We start from the raw sequence: 19,880 nt of genomic DNA on the forward strand, positions 1-19,880 counted from the left end.
CCTACCATACATGAAGAAAATGCTTTGACTCTTTAAAGAATCAAACAAATGTAGTTAATCTGTGTTAAATTAAAATGTTTTTGGTGCGTTTTTTTTTTTTATTCTGTCTTAACTGTCCTTTTAAAACAACCATTAAATACAAATTCTAATTACTCTGAATACACAATCTTCTACTGTATCATGAAAAGGAGGGCTCCTTTCCATAGAAATTCCTACACTCAATTCAAAGGCAACCATGGCTCTGAGATGCTTGTGTGCCCTTCCAGAAATTTGCCATGCAACTTATGTTGTCATTCTTTAAAACATGTATTTCCCCCCCTTTACAAAAGGGAGGAAAGAAGAAAGATCGCAGTTGGGGACCCTTCACCAATTTGCCCAGAGTCCTGCTTGTACCTAAGGGAAAGGAAGTCAAAAGCCTGAGCTCCTGAGCTCAGAGTTTTCATTACCTTGCCACCATAGACCACTGTGCCACCTTCTTTCTTGGCGGCCTCCACTGCTCCACGAAACATGCTCACTGCCTGTTTGGTGTGCAGTGGCCCGTAGAGAACATTAGCTGGAGAGAAAAAGGAATGTTCTTCATTTCACCCTAAATGGCATCATTTTATTGTTATAACCGCTTTCCCAATGAACCATCCCACCCCTTCATATAGCCTCTCAGTTTAGAGCAGGATTCTGCAACCTTTTTCTGTAAAGGGCTAGACAGCTGTAAGTACCTTATGGTTTGTGTGACATATGTGGTCTCTGCCACAACTACTCAACTTGACCCCTGTAGTGTGAAAGCAGCCACAGGAGATATGTAAACCAGTGTGTGGGGCTGTGTCCTGACAAACTTGCTTTCCAGAAATGGCTGGTGGGCCAAATCTTTTGTCATTCCCTGGTTCAGAGGAATGGCTATCAATTCATCAGAGTGCTGCATTAAAAATACAGGACCTATTTATCCATGTATTGATTCTCTAAGAACGTCACAGACCCAGCAATTCCCAGGGGAGAGACTGATGCTGCCCTGTGGATGGCTGCTGGAAAGCAGAGCCAAGGTGACCCCAGGGACAGAGGAAGAAGATTTAGAGAGGCCTCAGTGAGGAGTGGCACTGTAGCAGGAAGCCAGTCATGGGAAGAGCTAGGTGAAGGGCATTTGCAGCAGACAGCAGCAGGGCGGAGCCTGGAACCCATGGAGCACTGAAAGAAGGTTGGAGAAGCTGAAGCTCAGGCAATACGGGGCAAAGGGTACACACGAGTCAGAAGGTGGGCTGGGGAGGCGGCAGAGGTCAGATCAGGAAAGACTGTGAGCCTGCTAAAGTGGGATTCCAAAGGAATCAAGGTTTTAGTCAAAGAGCAATGAGAAGTCACGGGAGGGTGTTAAGTAGGAAAGTGAATTATCTCATCTAACTACATTTTTCAAAGATCACTTTGGTTACTGGGGAAAGCAGAAGTGGAAACAGGAAAGTCAGTTTGGTGATTCTTGCAGCCTTCCATGGGACAGGATGGTGGTGGCTTAAATGAGGGTACTAGTAGTGAAGAGAAAAGCTTGTCAAACTCATCCCATCTGAACACATTCTCCCAGGCTCACTCCCCAGCCCACCATCAAGCACTCAGGATCCTAACATAGGAGCAGACACGTCACCCTAAATGCCCTATAACCTGCTTCATATTCCCTCAGTCCTCTCAGGAAAGGCAATGGGGCGTGGGGGGAGAATCAGAAACATGTAACACCAGCTGTCAAGAAGGAACACCTTTGGGGGTGGACAGGTGGCTCAGTTGGTTAGAGTGCGAGCTCTGGACAACAGGGCTGCTGGTTCGATTCCCACATGGGCCAGCGAGCTGTGCCCCCCACAACTAGAATGAAGACAATGAGCTGCAGCTGAGCTGTCACTGAGCTCCCGGCGGCCGGATGGCTCAGTTGGTTGGAGCGCTTGCTCTCAGCCACAAGGCTGCCAGTTCAACTCCACAGGGGATGGTGGGCTGCACCCCCGGCAACTAAGATTGAACAATGGCAACTGGACTTGGAGCTGAGCTGCACCCTCTACAACTAAGATTGAAAGGACATCAACTTGACTTGGAGCTGATGGGTCCTGGGAAAAACACACTGTTCCCCTATAAAGTCCTGGAAATACACACTGTTCCCCAATAAAGCCCTGTTAAAAAAAAAAAAAAAATTTTAAAAAAAGGTACACCTTTGAAATCAATGAGATACTCACGGTCCCATGGGTCCCCAACCCGGATCTGTGCATAGGCCTTCTGAAGTTTATTTACAACTTCATCATGGATGCTTTCATGTAAAAACTACACAAAAAAAGTAACAGGCAAGGGAATAGTCAAATAAATGTACAATTTGTTAACATTGTAATATTTTTCTTAATAGTACTGATTTACAGTTAATTTTTGAAGTATTGTGATCTCTGAAAACATATGCAAATAGAAGTATATGTTTATTTTTGTAATTATATAATTTCTAGTTTTAATATTAACTACATGAAGATAACCATTTCCTCTAGATGTTAGAATAAAAATCATAAGCCATGTCTTGATAAAGTCTCTAAGGACCTATTTAGCCCAGCTTCACAAATCAATTATTCCTGTTTCTGTTCTAGAGGGTTCAGTATCTTAAGTAGTAGTAACCCTCAAGTATAACTATCCCAAGCTATAACTGTATGAATCATGGTGAACACATACAAGAATGTGCTCAGCCTGCCTCTACTGTGTAACCACGGGCTCTTAGCCTCAGGCTGGGCAGATCTCCAGAGTGAGGCCTCAATCAAGTGAGGACATGCCTTGGACTCACTCTAGGTGGGATGTGAGCTCCATGCTGTGTTCCCAGTTGTGGCAGTGACTTGTCTAGCCATCCATTCTGAGTTGGTCTCCATGTGGCAAATGCATTAACGTATGAGAACTCGGCATGGAGAGGTCCGTAGTACTGCTATGGATTTTTCTACATATCACTTAACTGTCCCTATGGAAATTGATTTGGGCAATGACCAATGATACCCTCTAATTTTCAACACTAAATAGAAAGAATAGCTATGTATATTTGCTCTAAGACACAAAGGAAAAACAAAAGTTGGCTGAATAGAGAAATGCTTCTTTTATGTCATTTCATATTTTACCATATAATTAAGATTATAATCTTTTGAAGTATCCATTTTCTTAGCATTAATGTAATAAGTTTTTAAGGTGGTGAACAAATCGAATAGATTATAAATACTTTATGAATCTTGTATCTTAGATTTTTTTGAGAACTCGAGCTGAATAATGTAAACACAAAGGAAAGATATTCATTTGCAGTAAAATACAGGAAAAATGAATATGAACTGTTATGAAAAAATATTTAATTTCCATATATCTTTTATCTTATTCTAATTAATTTAGATTATGTCAACCTTACAAAGAATTTGTTCATACTCATTGTGGGTGAGATTAAAAATCCAAAGCCAATTTCTCTGTAAATCAATTGTAAACTGTTGGATTTTTTAATTATAGGAGGAAAACTCAACATTAATGATTTAAAAATGGCAAATGTAGCCAAATTTTATATCTAACCAAAACTCGGCTAGCTGTAGCACAGTTTTTCAGTATCATGAGAATCATGAAAATCAAGGATATAGCAGACACAAAACTGAAATCCAGCTCAAATCTAAGTGTGGCAAATAAACATCCCAAACCCCACACACTAAAGCTATAAACAACATCTCCTTATATGCATTTATTATTAATGTGTCTCATTCATTCATTCATTCATTCATTCATTCATTCATTCATTCATTCATTCATTCATTCAAAGAGAGAACACACAGGGTCATTTTAAACCATACCACATCAAGTCCAATCTGAGACTTGACTGATAGGCCCCAAATTAAAATCTTTAAAATGTTTTTATAAAAAGGCCAAGGCTGCCTATCTTTTAGCTAATAGTTTTAGAATATTTCAAAGTTTTAGCTTGTTCTATTCTCTAAGCGGCATTGGACTTTGTCCATGTTGTTTTAGGTGTGGGATTGAAAATAGCCCCTCCTTCCTGTCCAAATCCAATCAGTGTGAGAGCACCTGTAGCTTGAGATGGAGGGGAAGGCGGAGTCTGGGGCTGACTGGCAACACCTGCCATGTTTCTAGCAGTACTTCATGACACCTCCCTAGCAGGAGGAGTTTGTTAGACGGTACTGTGTGAAGAGGACAACCCCATGTGGCTGTAGAGACACACTTACCAGGCGCCTCGCAGTGGTACACCTCTGGCCAGTCGTCCCGATAGCCGCAAACAGAGCTGATGGAATGACTAAATTGAGGTCCGCATCCTCAAAAACTTAGAGAAGCACAAACACACACCCATCAGTGTCACAAAGTAGGCAGACAAGGTACTTACTAACCGGTATAAAATGATGCCTTTATTACATGCAGTAGGAGAACATCGGCACTATCCCTGTAAAATAAGCACGTTCACATCGCAGAGGCTACTTCTCTTTTGGAGATTCTATGAGAATAGAGCAATGGGCTTTGCGGTCTTTACCCGAGTATAGATGGACACTGAGGCTCTCTGTCCTCTGACCACTTCCGAGTCTCTCTAGCAGGCTGTCTTTCCAGCTCTGACCTCTGCTGCCTCCCCTGCCCACCTTCCCCCACCCTGTACCTCCACCCTCTTGATCTCTTCCTCTCTGCTTTTGTCTGCTCCTTCCTCATCTTCTGCCCTCAGCAGAAAAAACGAGCATCGTCTTTACAAGGTTAACCCTCCCGTTTATATTATTTGTACTTCCTTCGTCCATATCCCTTCCAGAAGCTTACAGACACAATTCCCTCTTACAGCTTCAATTTTCCTGTCCAATCTAACAGCATTCTCAGACTGGCATGATGGTTTAAAACGCTGGTTTGTGCAACCAAACAGACCAGGGTTCTTGTCCATTTCCACCACTTTTTAATTGTGGTTTTCCTTGTTAAGCCTGTTTCCTCTTCCACCTGGGATACTAATGGGTAATAGTAAGGAATTAAGGAAAGAGCAGTACTCTGGGGTCTGATCGCCAGGATACAAATGCTGGTTCTGTCACTTGTTGGCATATAATCACTTTAAGCTTCAGACTGTAACCTTCCAATGAGATTAATAATGGTATCTGCCTCATGGGATTCAAGGAAACAATGCATAGGAACGGCTGAGCACAGGACCTGGCAAACACCCAGCACGAAGCGCTAACTATATTTTTAAATGAACTCTCTCTTTCACTAGATTAGAAGTTCATCGAGAACTTCTAATATACTTTTTAAACTTTGTCACTTTTTAAACTTCTGGTGTACACTACAAATATATAGGCAGCTAAATGTGATGATGGTAGCAATATACAAATCAGCAAGTTTCGCTTTGTATCACAAAATCCATGCTTTTATTAAGTCTCAACCTATTGATGTTCATTTTATTATCCAGTTACTCCGGTAGACCATTTCCTTTTGTGACAAATAACTGAAAAAAAGAATTAAGGAATCTCCAAGCCTATAGGTAAGTGATTAAAATGCCTCAGGGAAGCATCCCTTCTCAGTATAAAAGCACTCCATGTTCGACTCAAGACAAACTGAAGTTTTTGAAATCTAATGCAATCAGCAGGTCACATAGAGTTACTTATTCTAGAGGCACACATGGCCAGTTTTCAGAAAATAGGAGAAGGAAAAACAAGAACAATGCCACATTGGGTAGTCTCAGACACAGGTTCTAAGCCCAGGTTACGTTTTCCAAATATGAACACTTTTCTTTCCTGGTTATCTCTGCCTCAGACCACTGTGTCCTGTCTCATTAGAAAAACTCCTAAAATGCAAATTAGGACTTAGACATATATAATATAGGACAGAAGAGTCCCTAAACAAATTCTATACATTCAAGACAGCTAGTGAAGATATTCTGAACAGAAAACAAAAGGCAGTCTTACCAATAATGGCATTGTTTCCTCCAAGTTCTAATAAGCTTCTCCCTTTAAAAACATATAAACACAATTTAATGCCTATTTTAGTATTTAATGCACACTGCTAGATAGCTTCAAATCACAGCCTATCCCAATTATGTTTTAATTTATTTACTGATTTAAAACATAACATGAGCATTGCAATGTCAAATTTCCTGACTTTAATTATTCTGTGGTTATATGACAGAATGTACCTGTTCTTAGGAAATACACTGAAATATTTAGTGATAAAGGAACACAACGTCTTCAACTTTCTCCAAATGGTCCAAAAATAATATGCAACCACAATGTGTGTGTGTGTGTGTGTGTGTATTGCTGGAAAGACAGAAAATGATCAAGTCAATAGGGCAAAATGTAAGCAATTGGTAAATCTAGTTAAAGGGTATATAGGAATTACTTGTGTCTTGTAACTTTTCTGTAACTTTGAAATTCTGTCCAAAAAAACCCGTTAGTATAAAATGGTACAGCCACTACAGAAAACTGGCCATTTCCAAAGAAACTAAACACAGAATTACCATGTGATCGACCTAGCAATTCCACTCTTGGTACATAACCAAAAGAAGTAAAATCAAGGACTCAAAACAGATATTTGTACACCCATGTTCATGGAAGCATTATTCACAATAGCTAAATGGTGGAAGCAACCCAAGTGTCCATTGAGGGATGAATGGATAAATAAAATGTGGCACACACATAAAATGAAACATTAGTCAGCCTTTAAAAGGATGGAAATTCTGACACAGGCTACAATATGAATGAACCTTGAAGATATTATGTTGAGAGAAATAAGCCAGTCACAAAAGCACAAATATTGTGTGATTCTGGTTACATGAGGTTCCTACAATAGTCAAATCCATAGAGACAGAAAGTAGAATTGATTGCCAAGGTTTGGGGGAAGGCAGAAATGGAGGGAATTAGTTTTTAATGGGTACAGAGTTTCAATTGGGAAGACAGAAAAAAGTTCTGGAGATGGATATTGATGATGGTTGCACAACAATGTAAAGACACTTAATGACATAAAACTGCACACTTAAAAATGGTTAAAATGGTAAATTTTGTTATATTTTACCACAATAAAAAACACTTAAAGAATATGGGCTCATTGTAGAAACTTATTTTTTTTTAAAAGCAAAAACTATCGAATAGGAAGAAAGCTATGGCCCATAGTTCACCATGAAATCTCTCCTTATAATTTGATACAGTGCTTTCCGGTTTTTTTCCTGTGTATTTATATTTAGTTGAGATCATCCTATCTAATTAATTTTGCTTAATTTTCTGATTAGTATCCTATAGTTTTTCCCTAAGTTATTAGAAGCTATTAAAAAAAGAAATCAATGCAGGCCAGCCCGGTGGCTCAGGTGGTTGGAGCGCCTTACTCCTAACGCCGAGATCGCCAGTTCAATTCCCACATGAGACGGTGAGCTGTGCCCTCTACAGCTAAGATTGTGAACAATGGCTCTCCCTGAAGCTGGGCTGCCGTGAGCAGCTGGAGGTTGGCGTGAGCTGCCGTGGGCTGCTAAGTGTTGCCGCAGGCTACCATGCCGCCATGAGCGGCCGGCAGCCAGCATGAGTGGCCAACTGACAACCGGCGACCGACTGCCTCAGCCAGCTGGAGGGAGCGCAAGGCTCATAATACCATAGGCCAGGGAGCTGTGTCCTACACAACCAGACTGAGAAACAACGACTTGAACCAGAGTGGGGATGGGGGAGGCAGAAGAAGGGGGGGGCGGAAATCACTGCATAGTATCCATGATGATGATGTACCAAATTTTATTTAGCGCCTTCTCTAGTGTTGAATATATTGATGAATATCTCCCTCTTACCTACTTAGGTAATGGCCAAAGGGCACAAATATTAGGACTACTATATGCACTGCCAGTTTACATGCCAGGCAAGTTACACAGCAGGCTATGAATGCCATTCTGACCTTATACGCCCCAGCATAAAGATTTCAAATTTGTTTGCCTCAATTTTAGAGCTATGTTTACTGTATCTTTTGAACATAAATTTATTTTTCCTTAAATGCACTCTAAAACCAGCTTCTATGTAAATAACTTAATTTGTGATATCAGGAACATATATGACAGCAAGAGAGTGTGTTCTCATTTCCACTGTTCTGAAAGTTAAGCATCAAGTGGATATTAATTATAAGGGGTGGGGTTGCTATGACCAAAAGTCACTGACTGCTGTATCAGCTCATCTCTGCTGCAACAGTTGATTTAGTGACAGCTTGCTGGCTACGGCAGAACACTATCCTTGGTGGGGGGAAAAAGAAGGAAGGAAACAGAAGAATCTACACCTAACAGCTCCTCCTGTCTGGCTTCAAGTGCTCTATGGCAGAGAGAGGGGATCTATACCTCCTACTCCCTCCAATTCTCTATCTGCTCCCCACCCACACTCTTACAGCCAGTTCACTCCAAGAAAAGCAGCTGTAACTTAAGACAGGCATACACATTTTATTACAATTATAATCCTATTAATACTACTACTTAAGAGAGAACTACTCCTTTGAAGAAGAAGTGAAAAGGAATGAAAGTCGGAGGAGAAAAATTAATGATCTTAAGCACCCTGGATGTACTTACTCGTCAGTTGTAATCTTCTGTGAAGAAGTATCTATTCAAACCCTATGCCCATTTTTAATTTGGTTATTTGCCTTTTATATTGTTGAATTGTAAGAGTTATTTATATATTCTAGATATAAATCCCTTATAAGATTTACAAATATTTTCTCATTCTATAAATTATTCAGTTTTTTTTTATTGTTCATTGTTTTGATGGTATCCTTTGAAACAAAAGTTTTTAATTTTGATGAAGTCTAATTTATCTTTTTTTCTTCTGTTGCTTATGCTTTAGGTATCATATCTAAGAAACCACTGCCAAATCTAAGACACAAAAATGTATATTTTCTTCTAAGAGTTTTATAGTTCTATCTCTTGTACTTAGGTCTTTGAAACATTCTGAGTAGCTTTTGTATACCGAGTAAGGTAGGACTCCAACTTCACACATATGTGGTATGTATGTGAGTGTCTAGCTGTTCCAACACCCTTTATTGAAAGACTATTCTTTCCCCATTGAAATGTCTCGACACCCTTGTCAACATCAGTTGACCATAACTGTAAGGGTTTATTTCTGAACTCTCAATTCTATCGCATTGATCTTTATGTCTACCCTTATGCCAATACCACAGTCTTGATTATTGTAGTTTTGTAGTAAGTTTTGAAATCAGGAGGTTGAGTCCTCCAACTTTGTTCTTCTTTTCCAAGATTGTTTTGGGTATTCAGAGTTCTTTGCATTTCCATATGAAGTTTAGGATCAGCTTGTCAATTGCTACAAAGAAGCCAGCTGACATTTTGAAAGGGATTGCACTGAATCTATAGGTCACTTGGGCAGTAACACCATTAAGTTTAGCAAAAAGTGAAAATGGGATGTCTTTACATTTATTTAGATCTTTGATTTCTTCCAATGATGCTCTGTAGCACTCTGTGTGAAAGACTTACACTTCTTTTGTTGAATTTACTCCTAAGTAGTTTATTCTTTTTGATGCTATGCTATTGTAAATATAATTTATAATGTTTTCTGAATTTCACTTTCAGATTGCCCGTTGTTAATGTATAGAAATATAACTGATTTTTGTTTATTGATCTTGAATCCGGCCACCTTGCTGACCTTGTTTATAAGCTCTAGTAGTTTTTTTGTAAGCTTGCTTTTTAAAAACAATGTCTAGCAAACAAAAAGCCTGGTAGATTAACTAGTCAAGTGTCATCTGATGCTGGGATTAGACTCTAAATTCACCATAATAGCCAAAAACTGACAGTCAATATTATCCTTAAAAACCTCTGTAATCAGTCATAAAGTACAGCATACAAAGCCATGTCTATATAGCCCTTTTTGGTCATATATACATGAAATACAAATGAGAACAGATTTACACCTTCCATTCCATTTACTGTAGGTCCTATACTCAGTGGTCCTCCTTAAATTGTTCTGTTTTTTAATGTGCCACTTAAGTGTGACAGAATTTGATAAATATATCTGATATGATTCTAATATAGTCATTTAGAGGGGAAAATGACATCCTTTTCCAAATTATGCTATTTAAATCTGCGATCTCCCTAATATTAACCCACTAATATAACTGTACCCTTTTCTTATACTTGGACATTCACATAAGCATGGCTGGTGTCTCCATGGAAAGGGTCAAGGAAAAAAAACCAACGTTTAGATTTCACATCCATGCCTGTGAGGGAATTAAAGTCTTCATTAGAAAGCCAACACTTACCAAACCTCTCCTGCACCATAAGGGCCACCTGCTTCCCCACCTGAGTGCTCCCGGTGAAGGACAGCAGGTCCACCTGCTCATCTTTGGCCATTGCTGTGCTGCAGGGAAACAGACACTGTCACTCAAGCAGAGAAACCCAGCAATGGTGACACCTATCGGTACCAGCCAGAAAACCCTGACATAGGCCCTTGGAAAGGCAGTCAGACAAAGATATAAGAAAGTCTATCCCAAGGGGGCAAGGGAAGGTCTTCATGAAAATGAACTCGGTTTTCACAAGTAGAACCACATAGCAGAACAGGCTAACATGTTCTGTGAGCTCTCCATCAACAGAAATCACCTCAGGGACATCATTAGTTCAGGAAGAAAGACCTACCTGTACTGAGTGGGAGACAGGACAATACGACCTTACCATTTCCTTGATGAGCATCCCAGCTATTTTGCAGACCCTTAAACTACTAATTCCTTTAAGAAGGAAAACTCTAAAGACTGGAGGGAAACATCCTAAGTATCCCTCATGGAAGCTGACTTTAAAGACTGTGGTAGGATTTCCAGTTGCTTCTAAGGAATGTAGACCAGACACTATTGATTGGAATCCCTTTGTTCATAGTTTGGTGCTTCAAAGGGTTAAGTGGGGGCCACGCAGGGCAGCCACAGCGTCAGTCTAACGTAGGAATAGCTTGCTGAGGTGACCCAGGTAGGCCTCCCAGGTTCGACCCACGAACACGAGCACTGATACCCGAGGCAGCTCTTGCTTAATGCACACCTAGACACTACTGCCACTACCTGAGCTATTCGAAGGCCAGCACCAAGGACTGGATGCCCAGAGTGCAAGAACAATTGATCAGAGGACAGAATACTCATGTTTTAAACGACATTTAGATAACACTTCATTATGCACACTGTATGTGGGAGACTAACGTTTTAACCACACCAGTATCAGTTAGAAGACTTGACCCCTATGACACCTCACCTAATCAATGGCTAAGGCAGTGATAACACCCTCTTTTGTCATGGTTCAGAGCAATTATAAAGTCATTTCCAGCTTCAAAAGAGGCTGTGACATTATGATCCGTGAAAGAAGCCAGACACAAAAGGCGACATGTTGTACAATTCTATTTATAGGAAATGTCCCAAACAGGCAAATCCACAGAGACAGAAAGTAGATTAGTAGTTGCTAGGGGAAGGGGAGAGTGGGAAGTGACTCCCACCCTGAAAATGTTCTGGAATAATTGTGGAGGTTGTACCACATTGTGAGTATTCTAAAAACCAATGAATTATACATTTTTAAAGAGAGAATGTTACGGTATGTGAATTATATGATGGTTTTTAAAAAAACAATAAATTTAAATAAAGAGGCTGTATTCCCAGGGTTCTTTTTTGGTTTTTTTGGTCAGCCGAAGAACCCAGACCATAGCCTAGGTTGTCGGGGGCAGGGCGGGGGTGAGACACCCGATTACAATTGCACAGCTTTGCTTTGTAAGTAAGCACCTTTACAAATCACGTGTCAGGAAGCCACGGACTGCCCACCATTACAGCAGTTTGTTATTTTAGGATATAAACACCTTATAAAAACAGCTCTGGGAAATTAAAAAGACAATTCTTACGCATCCTCCAACAGAGGCTATACATTGATAAAGGCAGAGCCCAATGGGGTCCATAATAATAATAATTCCAAAACACCATTCTCACTTCCACCGTACTGGGTTTAGTTATTCTAGTAAAGACGATTCTAGTTAATCAACACGGGATCCTTCCACAAAAAGATATTCTCCACCAACTGACCTACCCAATATCTGCTCCACCACATGTCAAGGAGCAAATGGCACCAGGCAGCTTGTTGTCCTCCAGAACCTTGGCTATTATCCTAGAAAGGAAAAAGCAATGACTTCTAAGTAAGGGAGCAATTTAATTTCTTAGGATTTTTTTAAAAACTAGGAATTAATTCTAACCACCTGACTTTCCTTTTCAACTCTCTCTCCCACCCCTCAAACATCCAGGCCTGGATTTCTTCTCATATAATACAGATGAGGCTTCCAAACACTTAAAAGTAATCTTTTTTTCCTTCCCCTGAAAGAATCTTAAAAAGAAATAGGCAAAAATAAAAAACAAAACATGCAAAATAAATAAAAGACATAAAGCATTGGTTACGTACTCCAAGTGATCATTGTTTTCAAGTATTTTCTGTCAAACTATGAAGATACCTGATGTCAAGATGGTAGACTGATCACAGGGCACTTTCTTTTTTTGGTCTCTCACTACAAACCCACTAAAATGATGGTAAAGAAATAAAAAAGGAAACAATACAGAATAAAACCTAGAAAGATGAAGAAATGAAAGGGTATCCCCATCAGCAAATGAGAGGTTTCAATACATCTCTGCAAAGCCGAGTCAGGCAGAGAAGTGATACAGGATGAAAAGGGAAAGAGGTCCCCAAAACCTACAGTAGGTGTTGAGGATACAGCAGAGGGAGCTGGACCCACGTGCAGAATGCTCAGGAAGTTCAGGACTGTCCGCTAGCTCCATACCAAAATTTTTAGTCAGGAAATATAAGCGCCCTCCAGGCTAAAGCACTGTGAACAAGCACAGTTTTTGCTTAATTAGTTGTAACTTATGCTGCTAGAGTTAAAATGATAAATACAGTTTAATGTTATTTAAATCGGATTTTGAATTCTAAAAAATGGCTCCTGGGGTGGTCGGTTGGCTCAGCTGGTTAGAGCACAGTGCTGGTAGCACCAAGGTTGCCGGTTCGATCCCCACATGGGCCACTGTGAGCTGCGCCCTCCTTAAAAGAAAAATAAAAAAAAAAAGAAAAAAAAGGCTCCAATGATTCTGGTTTCTCTGAAAGACTTCTTTTATTCATTTTGAGCTTCCTGAGGACCATGGGCCTCAATAGAGCAGAAGTTCTTTTCATCCATCTTCCCAACTTGCTGGGTACTTTCTAATTTGTTTAAAGACATGAATGAACCTAGAGAACATTATGCTAAGTGCAATAAGTCAGAGAAAGACAAATACCATATGATATCACTTATATGTGAAATCTAACAGAACAGAATTAATGAGCAAACTAAATAGAAATAGACTCAGAGATATAGAGAAAAAAGTGATGGTTGCTAGATGGGAGAGGGGTGGGGATGGCGGAGAAAGTGAAGGGATTAGAAAGCACAAATTGATATTCACAATATTGTTCTGGGGATATGGAAGACAGTTGGGGGAATATAATCAATAATGTTGCAAAGATTTTGTAAGGTGTCAGATGGGCACTTGTCTTATTAGAGAAACCACTTCATGGATGGTGTAGAGGCTTGACCACTGCGCTGTATACCTGAAACTGAGGCTGAATAATATCGTATGTCAACAATAATTTTATATACATATAAAAATATTATAGTCACGGGATATGGAGTACAGCATAGGGAACAGAGTCAATGGAACTGTAACAGCTATATACGATGTCAGAGGGGTAGTAGATTGGGGGAGGGGGGTTATCACTTTGTGAGGGGTATAAATATCTATTACATTGTTTTGTAAACCTGAAACTAATAAAAAAAAGAATTTTTAAATAAGTTTCTTTTAAATAAAAAAATTTTTGTTAAATAATGTTCGAAAAGATCCAAATCGTATATATACTTCCTTAAAAAAAAAAAAGCATTGCCATATGTAAGTAAATACTGTAATTGTCCCCCAAAATGTCCTTGATAGCAGTTTCTTTTTTTCCATCCAACCTAGCATCACTGCAGCTGTCATGTGTGAGACCAGGTGTCAGATTGAGCAATTCTTTCCATGGACTTAGGGTGTACATTCCAGCGCACAAGTAGATTGACTGTCCTTAAAGGCTAGGGGTTTTGCTTTGTGCCCGTGGGTAAAGGTTAACAAAATCCTTTCCCTCTAACACATGAGAATCTGACTTTGGATTAACTCTCTAGGTTTGTTGCCCAGGTTACCTGATAAATGTCAGTGTCAACAACGTTACACAGACAACATGGATTATGGTAAAAATGACCCCTGACTGGTCACCTGTGTCTGGACTGGGATAACTACCAGAGAACTATAAATAGGAATCTCATGCTTTGGGGCCTTCCCTGAGTACAGTGACTCATGTCCCTTGTGGGCAGCTGAAAGCTCTGCCCTATAGAATTGTGACAAGACCTTCTGGCTCCTGTGGGCACTAGGCTTTTAAGCCAGGCCAGCCCCCACACCTGTGCATTGTATATCTCATGTCTTCACCCCTGCATAAACTGCTACAAACACCGGCTGAAGAGGGATGGATACCTGATACCATCCTCCTCGCAAACTACATTCCTGTACTATATCCTTCCGAATAGACAGAGGTATGATATGCGGCCTATGGTCGTCTTACGTTTAGTTGAACACTGAATTTAAGAACTCCTGGTGGATATGGCAGCACCCTTGTTTAATTCTGGCAAAATTTAGCATCATTTTACTAATTGTCTTCCATTACAACATCTGACAATATTCTCAATTACCTAAAATATCAGCCATGTCCTATATGAACACTTCAAATCCTTCAAACTGTTTAAAGCAAAAAATATAAAAAACTCAAAGCAACAATAACAGAACATGTGAAACTAATATAAAAATTAACAGTATTTTAAACCAGTTGCTTAATAACAACTGGCAAGCCAGTTCAGTATGACCACATTAACTGTTCTAAGTTTTTTAATTTAAAAAATGTAGTCTGGGGAATCTCATCGTTTTTTATGTTTTGCATATCACAGCTCTATGTAATATTTAATTTGAACACACCTGCCTTGAAGGATATATTTTACTCAATATCACATATTCCTTTCAAGTCAATACTAACACATATTACTCTCTCTTTTTCAACCCACTTTTCCATTCCTAAGCCAGTGTGCCTAAAGGATTATCTAACATTAAGGACCTTCTGACATACGGCCTCTGCCACAAGCTCTCTACCAACAACTCTTAATTCAGAGAATGCCGACCATGCAACCAATAGAGCATGCAGGATGCATCGTCACCCTACATGGGAACACACTCTCTTGCATAACGGTCTCTAAATTCTCAAATGATAAATTAGTAACACTGACTTTACAACCTAATCAGTTGTCAAGTTTTCAAATGAGTAAATAAAACAATTTTTTAAATCAAAAGATAAAATACATTTTAAATAGTGCGAGAAGAATCCATGGAACAGTACAGTAACCATTTCTCTCTGTTTTGCTAACGGTCTGTTAAACAAAAGCAGTAAAAGTATTAACTGGGTAGAAATCAAAACCATTAACATGTTGAACAGTTATTAGCCCCTAAATTGCAGGAAAATTTCCTCTCCACTGGATTTGTTTTTATTTTGCAGTAACAAAAACGTATATGAGCTCAATTTCAACATCTAACATCAATATCTGGCATGTTTCCAAACAGTTAAATAATATGGCTCTAAAAGAGCTATGTAAACTACAAAACAATATAAAAAATGTTATTACAACCAAGGGAGAAAGAGGTTATCCAAATCTCATATTTAAATAAATATAGCACTTTTACAATGGATTAAAAATTCAGTGCCTATCAATCACCCTTCAGAGATCATTCCATACCCAGGAAAAAGAAAGTCACACATACTCACTTTGTGACAGCAACACTAATAAGGGAAGTTGATGGAGCTCCTTTCCTTGAGAGGGTTAAAAAAAAAAGGCAACTTAATTTGGTGGATATCATAAATACCTTTTATTATCAAGCAGAAGCAAACGTCTTTGTGAGAAAAACTTCTCTCTAATTAGACAACTGATCCTAGTAACTGAAATAGGAATCTATCCTTCAGCTTGGTGTCTCTGGGTCCTAACAGTCTACAAAACTTTCATAAATTTAAAAATGGCAAAAAGCAATTTTGAACCTGCTTGTTACACTGATCACAGGAACTGTTACATTTCACCTCTGTCAATTATGGGGGCTGAGTGAAATGAAAATCAACCTGAATTTTCGCTGGAAGGCTCAGAGAGCTGAGGAAAACTATACAAGTAGCCTTTCTGGATCAGGATGCGGAAAGCATGGGTCCCTTTGGCTACATGCTGCCGAATCATTAACCCTCCCAAGTATGCCTTGCTTTTGCAGACAGTCTGAGTACATTCAGATAAAGACAACATTAAGATTATATGTAATGAGTGGGACAGATGCACAACGGGCAAAGACTGCTCTTCTGGTTTTCCCAACTTCTTCTACTGAACACGAAAGCTAAAGACAAGCAAGTGTTTTGTCTTCTATAAGATACTGACACTTTCCCAGCTAACTTCTACTATCAAATATTTATAAAGATGCAAAATTTAATGCATCAATGGGAACACTTGCCAAGCAACTCAGAATCACTTGGGAATTTGCTATCAAATTTTTATTAAAGAAAGAGTGGAACTTTAAAAAAGGAGGTTGTGACTTATCACAAGTTCTTTTTTTCCTCCTGCTTGTTTACTTAGTTTTCTGTTTGGAAAGTACAATACCATACAGAATACCTCTGATCTTTGTCACCAGTTTCTGGCACAGAGCTTCAAAACCCCCTGGAATTTCCTGAGGAACAGAAGTGTCTATACTATGTAATAAAGTGACTTTTGGATGCGTCTAGATAGCGTCAGGATGGGAGGTGGTCGCTAGACACCAGGAAGGCCACCAGACACCAGGAAGGCCACCAGACACCAGGAAGGCCACCAGACACCAGGAAGGCCACCGGGAGAGGGGAGAAGGGGTGGAGATTGAGTTCACTCCCATGTCTGATGATGTAATCAATTATGCCTATGTAATAAATCCCCAATAAAAACTCTGGACCCCAAGGCTCTGGCCTCCTGGTTGGGAGGGTGACGCCCCCAACTTCACCAGAAAAGGGCCTGGAAGCTGTGCATCTGGGGCCCTTCTAGACCTTGCCGTACTGTATAACCTTCATAACAAAACTGTAATCATTAAGTAGTGTGCTTTCTTGAGTTCTATGGGTCATTCTAAAGAGTTATAGAAACTGAGGGTTTATGGGAACCTCCAAATTTATAGGCAGCTGGTCAGAAGTGCAGGTGTCCTGGGGACCTGGGGACACTTGTGGCTGGCATTTAAAGTGGGGGCAGTCTCGTGGAGGACTGAGCCCTTACACATGAGGAGCCTGACACTAAGTCCAAGAAGTTAGTGTCAGAATGTACTGACAGTACACCCACTCGGGGTGGAAACAACGGGAAGGACAAGGCCGTGCAAGAATAAAAACTAAGCTTAAAAACAACAACAATGTTTACCAATGGTGAAATATGTCATAATAAAAGTCAGCATTTCACAACGGGCAGGTGTGATTGAATATGTGACTAGAAAGAGTAGAGCAGTAGAAAACATTCCAATACATTTAACATACTTTTAATAGTACCTGAAAATGTACTTTATCATCTTCCTACGGGATGAGAAAGTGAGCAGGCCTTACCAAAGGCAGACATCCCCACAGATCATTGCGATGGCGCTGTTCCAGCCGTACACGGCCACAGGGAAGTTGAACGCAGTGATGACTCCAACCAGGCCTACAGGATTCCACTGTTCAATGAGCACATGGCCAGGTCCTGGGGGTGGGGGAGGGCGAGGAACGTGCTTAAAGCATGTTCACTGAACACACGTCAAGTTAACAAGAACAAAGTCTGCAATCTTTCATTTTCAGAACAAAGGTGCACAGGGCCAAGCGGGGATTCTAGATGCCTTGTAGTGGATGACTCTCCATCGCCACAGGGTATTGGTCCATTTATTAATGAGCAGACAACAAAAGCTGTTATAACTACACCTCCTCATAAACCACAAATGACTCTGATCCGCATAGGAACTCGGATTATTTCAATCAAAGGCATCCAGGGTAGAGAACAACAAAACCAAGGAGTGCTGGTTCACAAATGCTAGTGAAAACCACAGACCAACTGGAAAGGCGCTGCTCCCAGCCATCATCCTTCTGGCCAGGCTCACACTGCCAGCTAGGAACAGGGAAACCACTCAGGTGCTGTCCCCACGGCCAGACTCTCCTGTAGTCTAGGCATCTTCATCTCCCTTGAGAGGATGCGCTGGCACAGCCTCTCCCTGGCAGGGCCTGCCTCTGCCCGACCCTCTTTCTTCTCCCAGGGGAGGCAGTGCAGCTGTGATAACGTCACTCCCTTGCTTAAAACCCTTGGGTGTCTGGATCCCTACTGGAGTTGCCCTCTGGTAAAGTCCAAACTCCTAACATGAAAAGTCCCTTCCTGCTTCCTCTCACTCCATCTCTCCCCTCAAGTGCCCCCCCATCTGTGCTAAAGCAAAACAGTTCCCCAGATAAGCCACCTTCTCCCATCTTAAGCTTTCACTTTTTTTCCTTCTGTATTTACAACAATCCCTGCACCTGCCCGAGCTCTCCACCCCTCTCTTCCTTGAGGCTTCAGCTTGGATTACTTTCTCTGGGATGGCTTGCCTGACTGCCCCAAGGCTAGTTTAGGGGCTCACTAGCCTATCCTTCACCCCATCATACTACTTACCAGGTTCTAGTATAATTATCCTTTTACTTATCGCCCACTTGCCTCCCACACTTAAATGGAAGGAATCTAGAAGCTTACAAATTCTGGAAGACAAGTATTATGCCTTACTGATCAAGCAGCACCTATCAAATCACCTGGTACCTGGTAGATACTCAGTAAGCATTCATTGCATTAATGGGGTCAGTTAGCCTAAAGCCTCTGTAGAGATGAACAATTTTCTTTCCTCATCATAAATGTAACATAATTCCCATCATGGAAATTTTGAAAAATACCAAAAAATGGAAAGAAGACAATAAAAACCATCAGTAATTCTGCCACCCTGGGATAACTGCTACCCTGTACTACTTTGGCACACTTCCACTCCTTGTATTTTCAATGCAGCCACACACAGTCACCTGTTTTGTTCTATTAAAACTGCAAACATTACAAATCGCATGAGCTCTTGTCCTCATCATTGAAACCTCCTCAGAGGACAGGTTGGTTCTTGCAGCGTAGAGTAATAGCAGAAGACCGAAATCGCCCTAAATATCCATCATTTGGGAACTGGTTAAATAAATTATATACAGTATCTTTACAGCAAATAGACAGTCATTAAAAAAGATGAAGGAAACACCTGAATGTAATAATATGAAAGGAATTCCAAGACCCATTAAGTAGGAAAAAGAATAGAACACAATATATAGTTTGCTAATGTTTGTCCTCAAAATGACATATATTTTCCTGTCAGTGAATAAAAACTCTAAAAAGATATACAAGAAACCAGAAACACTGGCTGCTTCCATAGGGATACTATCCAGGGGTGGTTGAAGGGAAACTTTTCATCCTTTACCCTTTTATTTTTAATTCTGTGATATGGATAGACCACCTCTTATAAAAATAAGATTAAAATCATTTTAAAATAATATAACCACCCCATGAAAGTATGAGGTTGGGATTAGACAATGTTCATAAACAGGATTTTTATTACCACAGACTGCCAAAATTAGCTCACCGTCTGTCTATGATGTGACATTTAGGCCATTTTTAACATTTCCTATTGATACTACAATGAATATCTCCATACACAAACCTTTGCCACATTTCAGATTATTTACTTAAATTAGATTCTTGAAACTGGTATTAAATGCAAGACTCATTGGATTATTTCCAAATTGCTTTCTAGATGGTTTGGCAATTCACGTTGCTGCAAGTCCCCAT

The 19,880-nt window shown here is 40.1% G+C and overlaps 1 protein-coding gene across 1 annotated transcript in view; it reads right to left on the minus strand.

Annotated features, from left to right (window-relative positions):
* ALDH7A1 (aldehyde dehydrogenase 7 family member A1) overlaps nucleotides 1–19,880 on the minus strand; it is a 36,503-nt gene that overhangs the window by 7,364 nt on the left and 9,259 nt on the right. Inside the window, exons 6-13 of the mRNA XM_088796691.1 lie at nucleotides 17,621–17,753; nucleotides 15,806–15,850; nucleotides 11,990–12,067; nucleotides 10,204–10,301; nucleotides 5,892–5,933; nucleotides 4,194–4,288; nucleotides 2,196–2,280; nucleotides 447–553 (exon numbers count right to left, since the gene is read on the minus strand). Coding sequence (XP_088652817.1) covers nucleotides 447–553; nucleotides 2,196–2,280; nucleotides 4,194–4,288; nucleotides 5,892–5,933; nucleotides 10,204–10,301; nucleotides 11,990–12,067; nucleotides 15,806–15,850; nucleotides 17,621–17,753 — 683 coding nt within the window. The remainder of the gene's footprint in view (nucleotides 1–446; nucleotides 554–2,195; nucleotides 2,281–4,193; nucleotides 4,289–5,891; nucleotides 5,934–10,203; nucleotides 10,302–11,989; nucleotides 12,068–15,805; nucleotides 15,851–17,620; nucleotides 17,754–19,880) is intronic.

Source organism: Rhinolophus sinicus, chromosome 3 (assembly GCF_057876585.1).
Source record: "Rhinolophus sinicus isolate RSI-liver-muscle chromosome 3, RSI-T2T, whole genome shotgun sequence".
Lineage (NCBI taxonomy): Eukaryota > Metazoa > Chordata > Mammalia > Chiroptera > Rhinolophidae > Rhinolophus > Rhinolophus sinicus.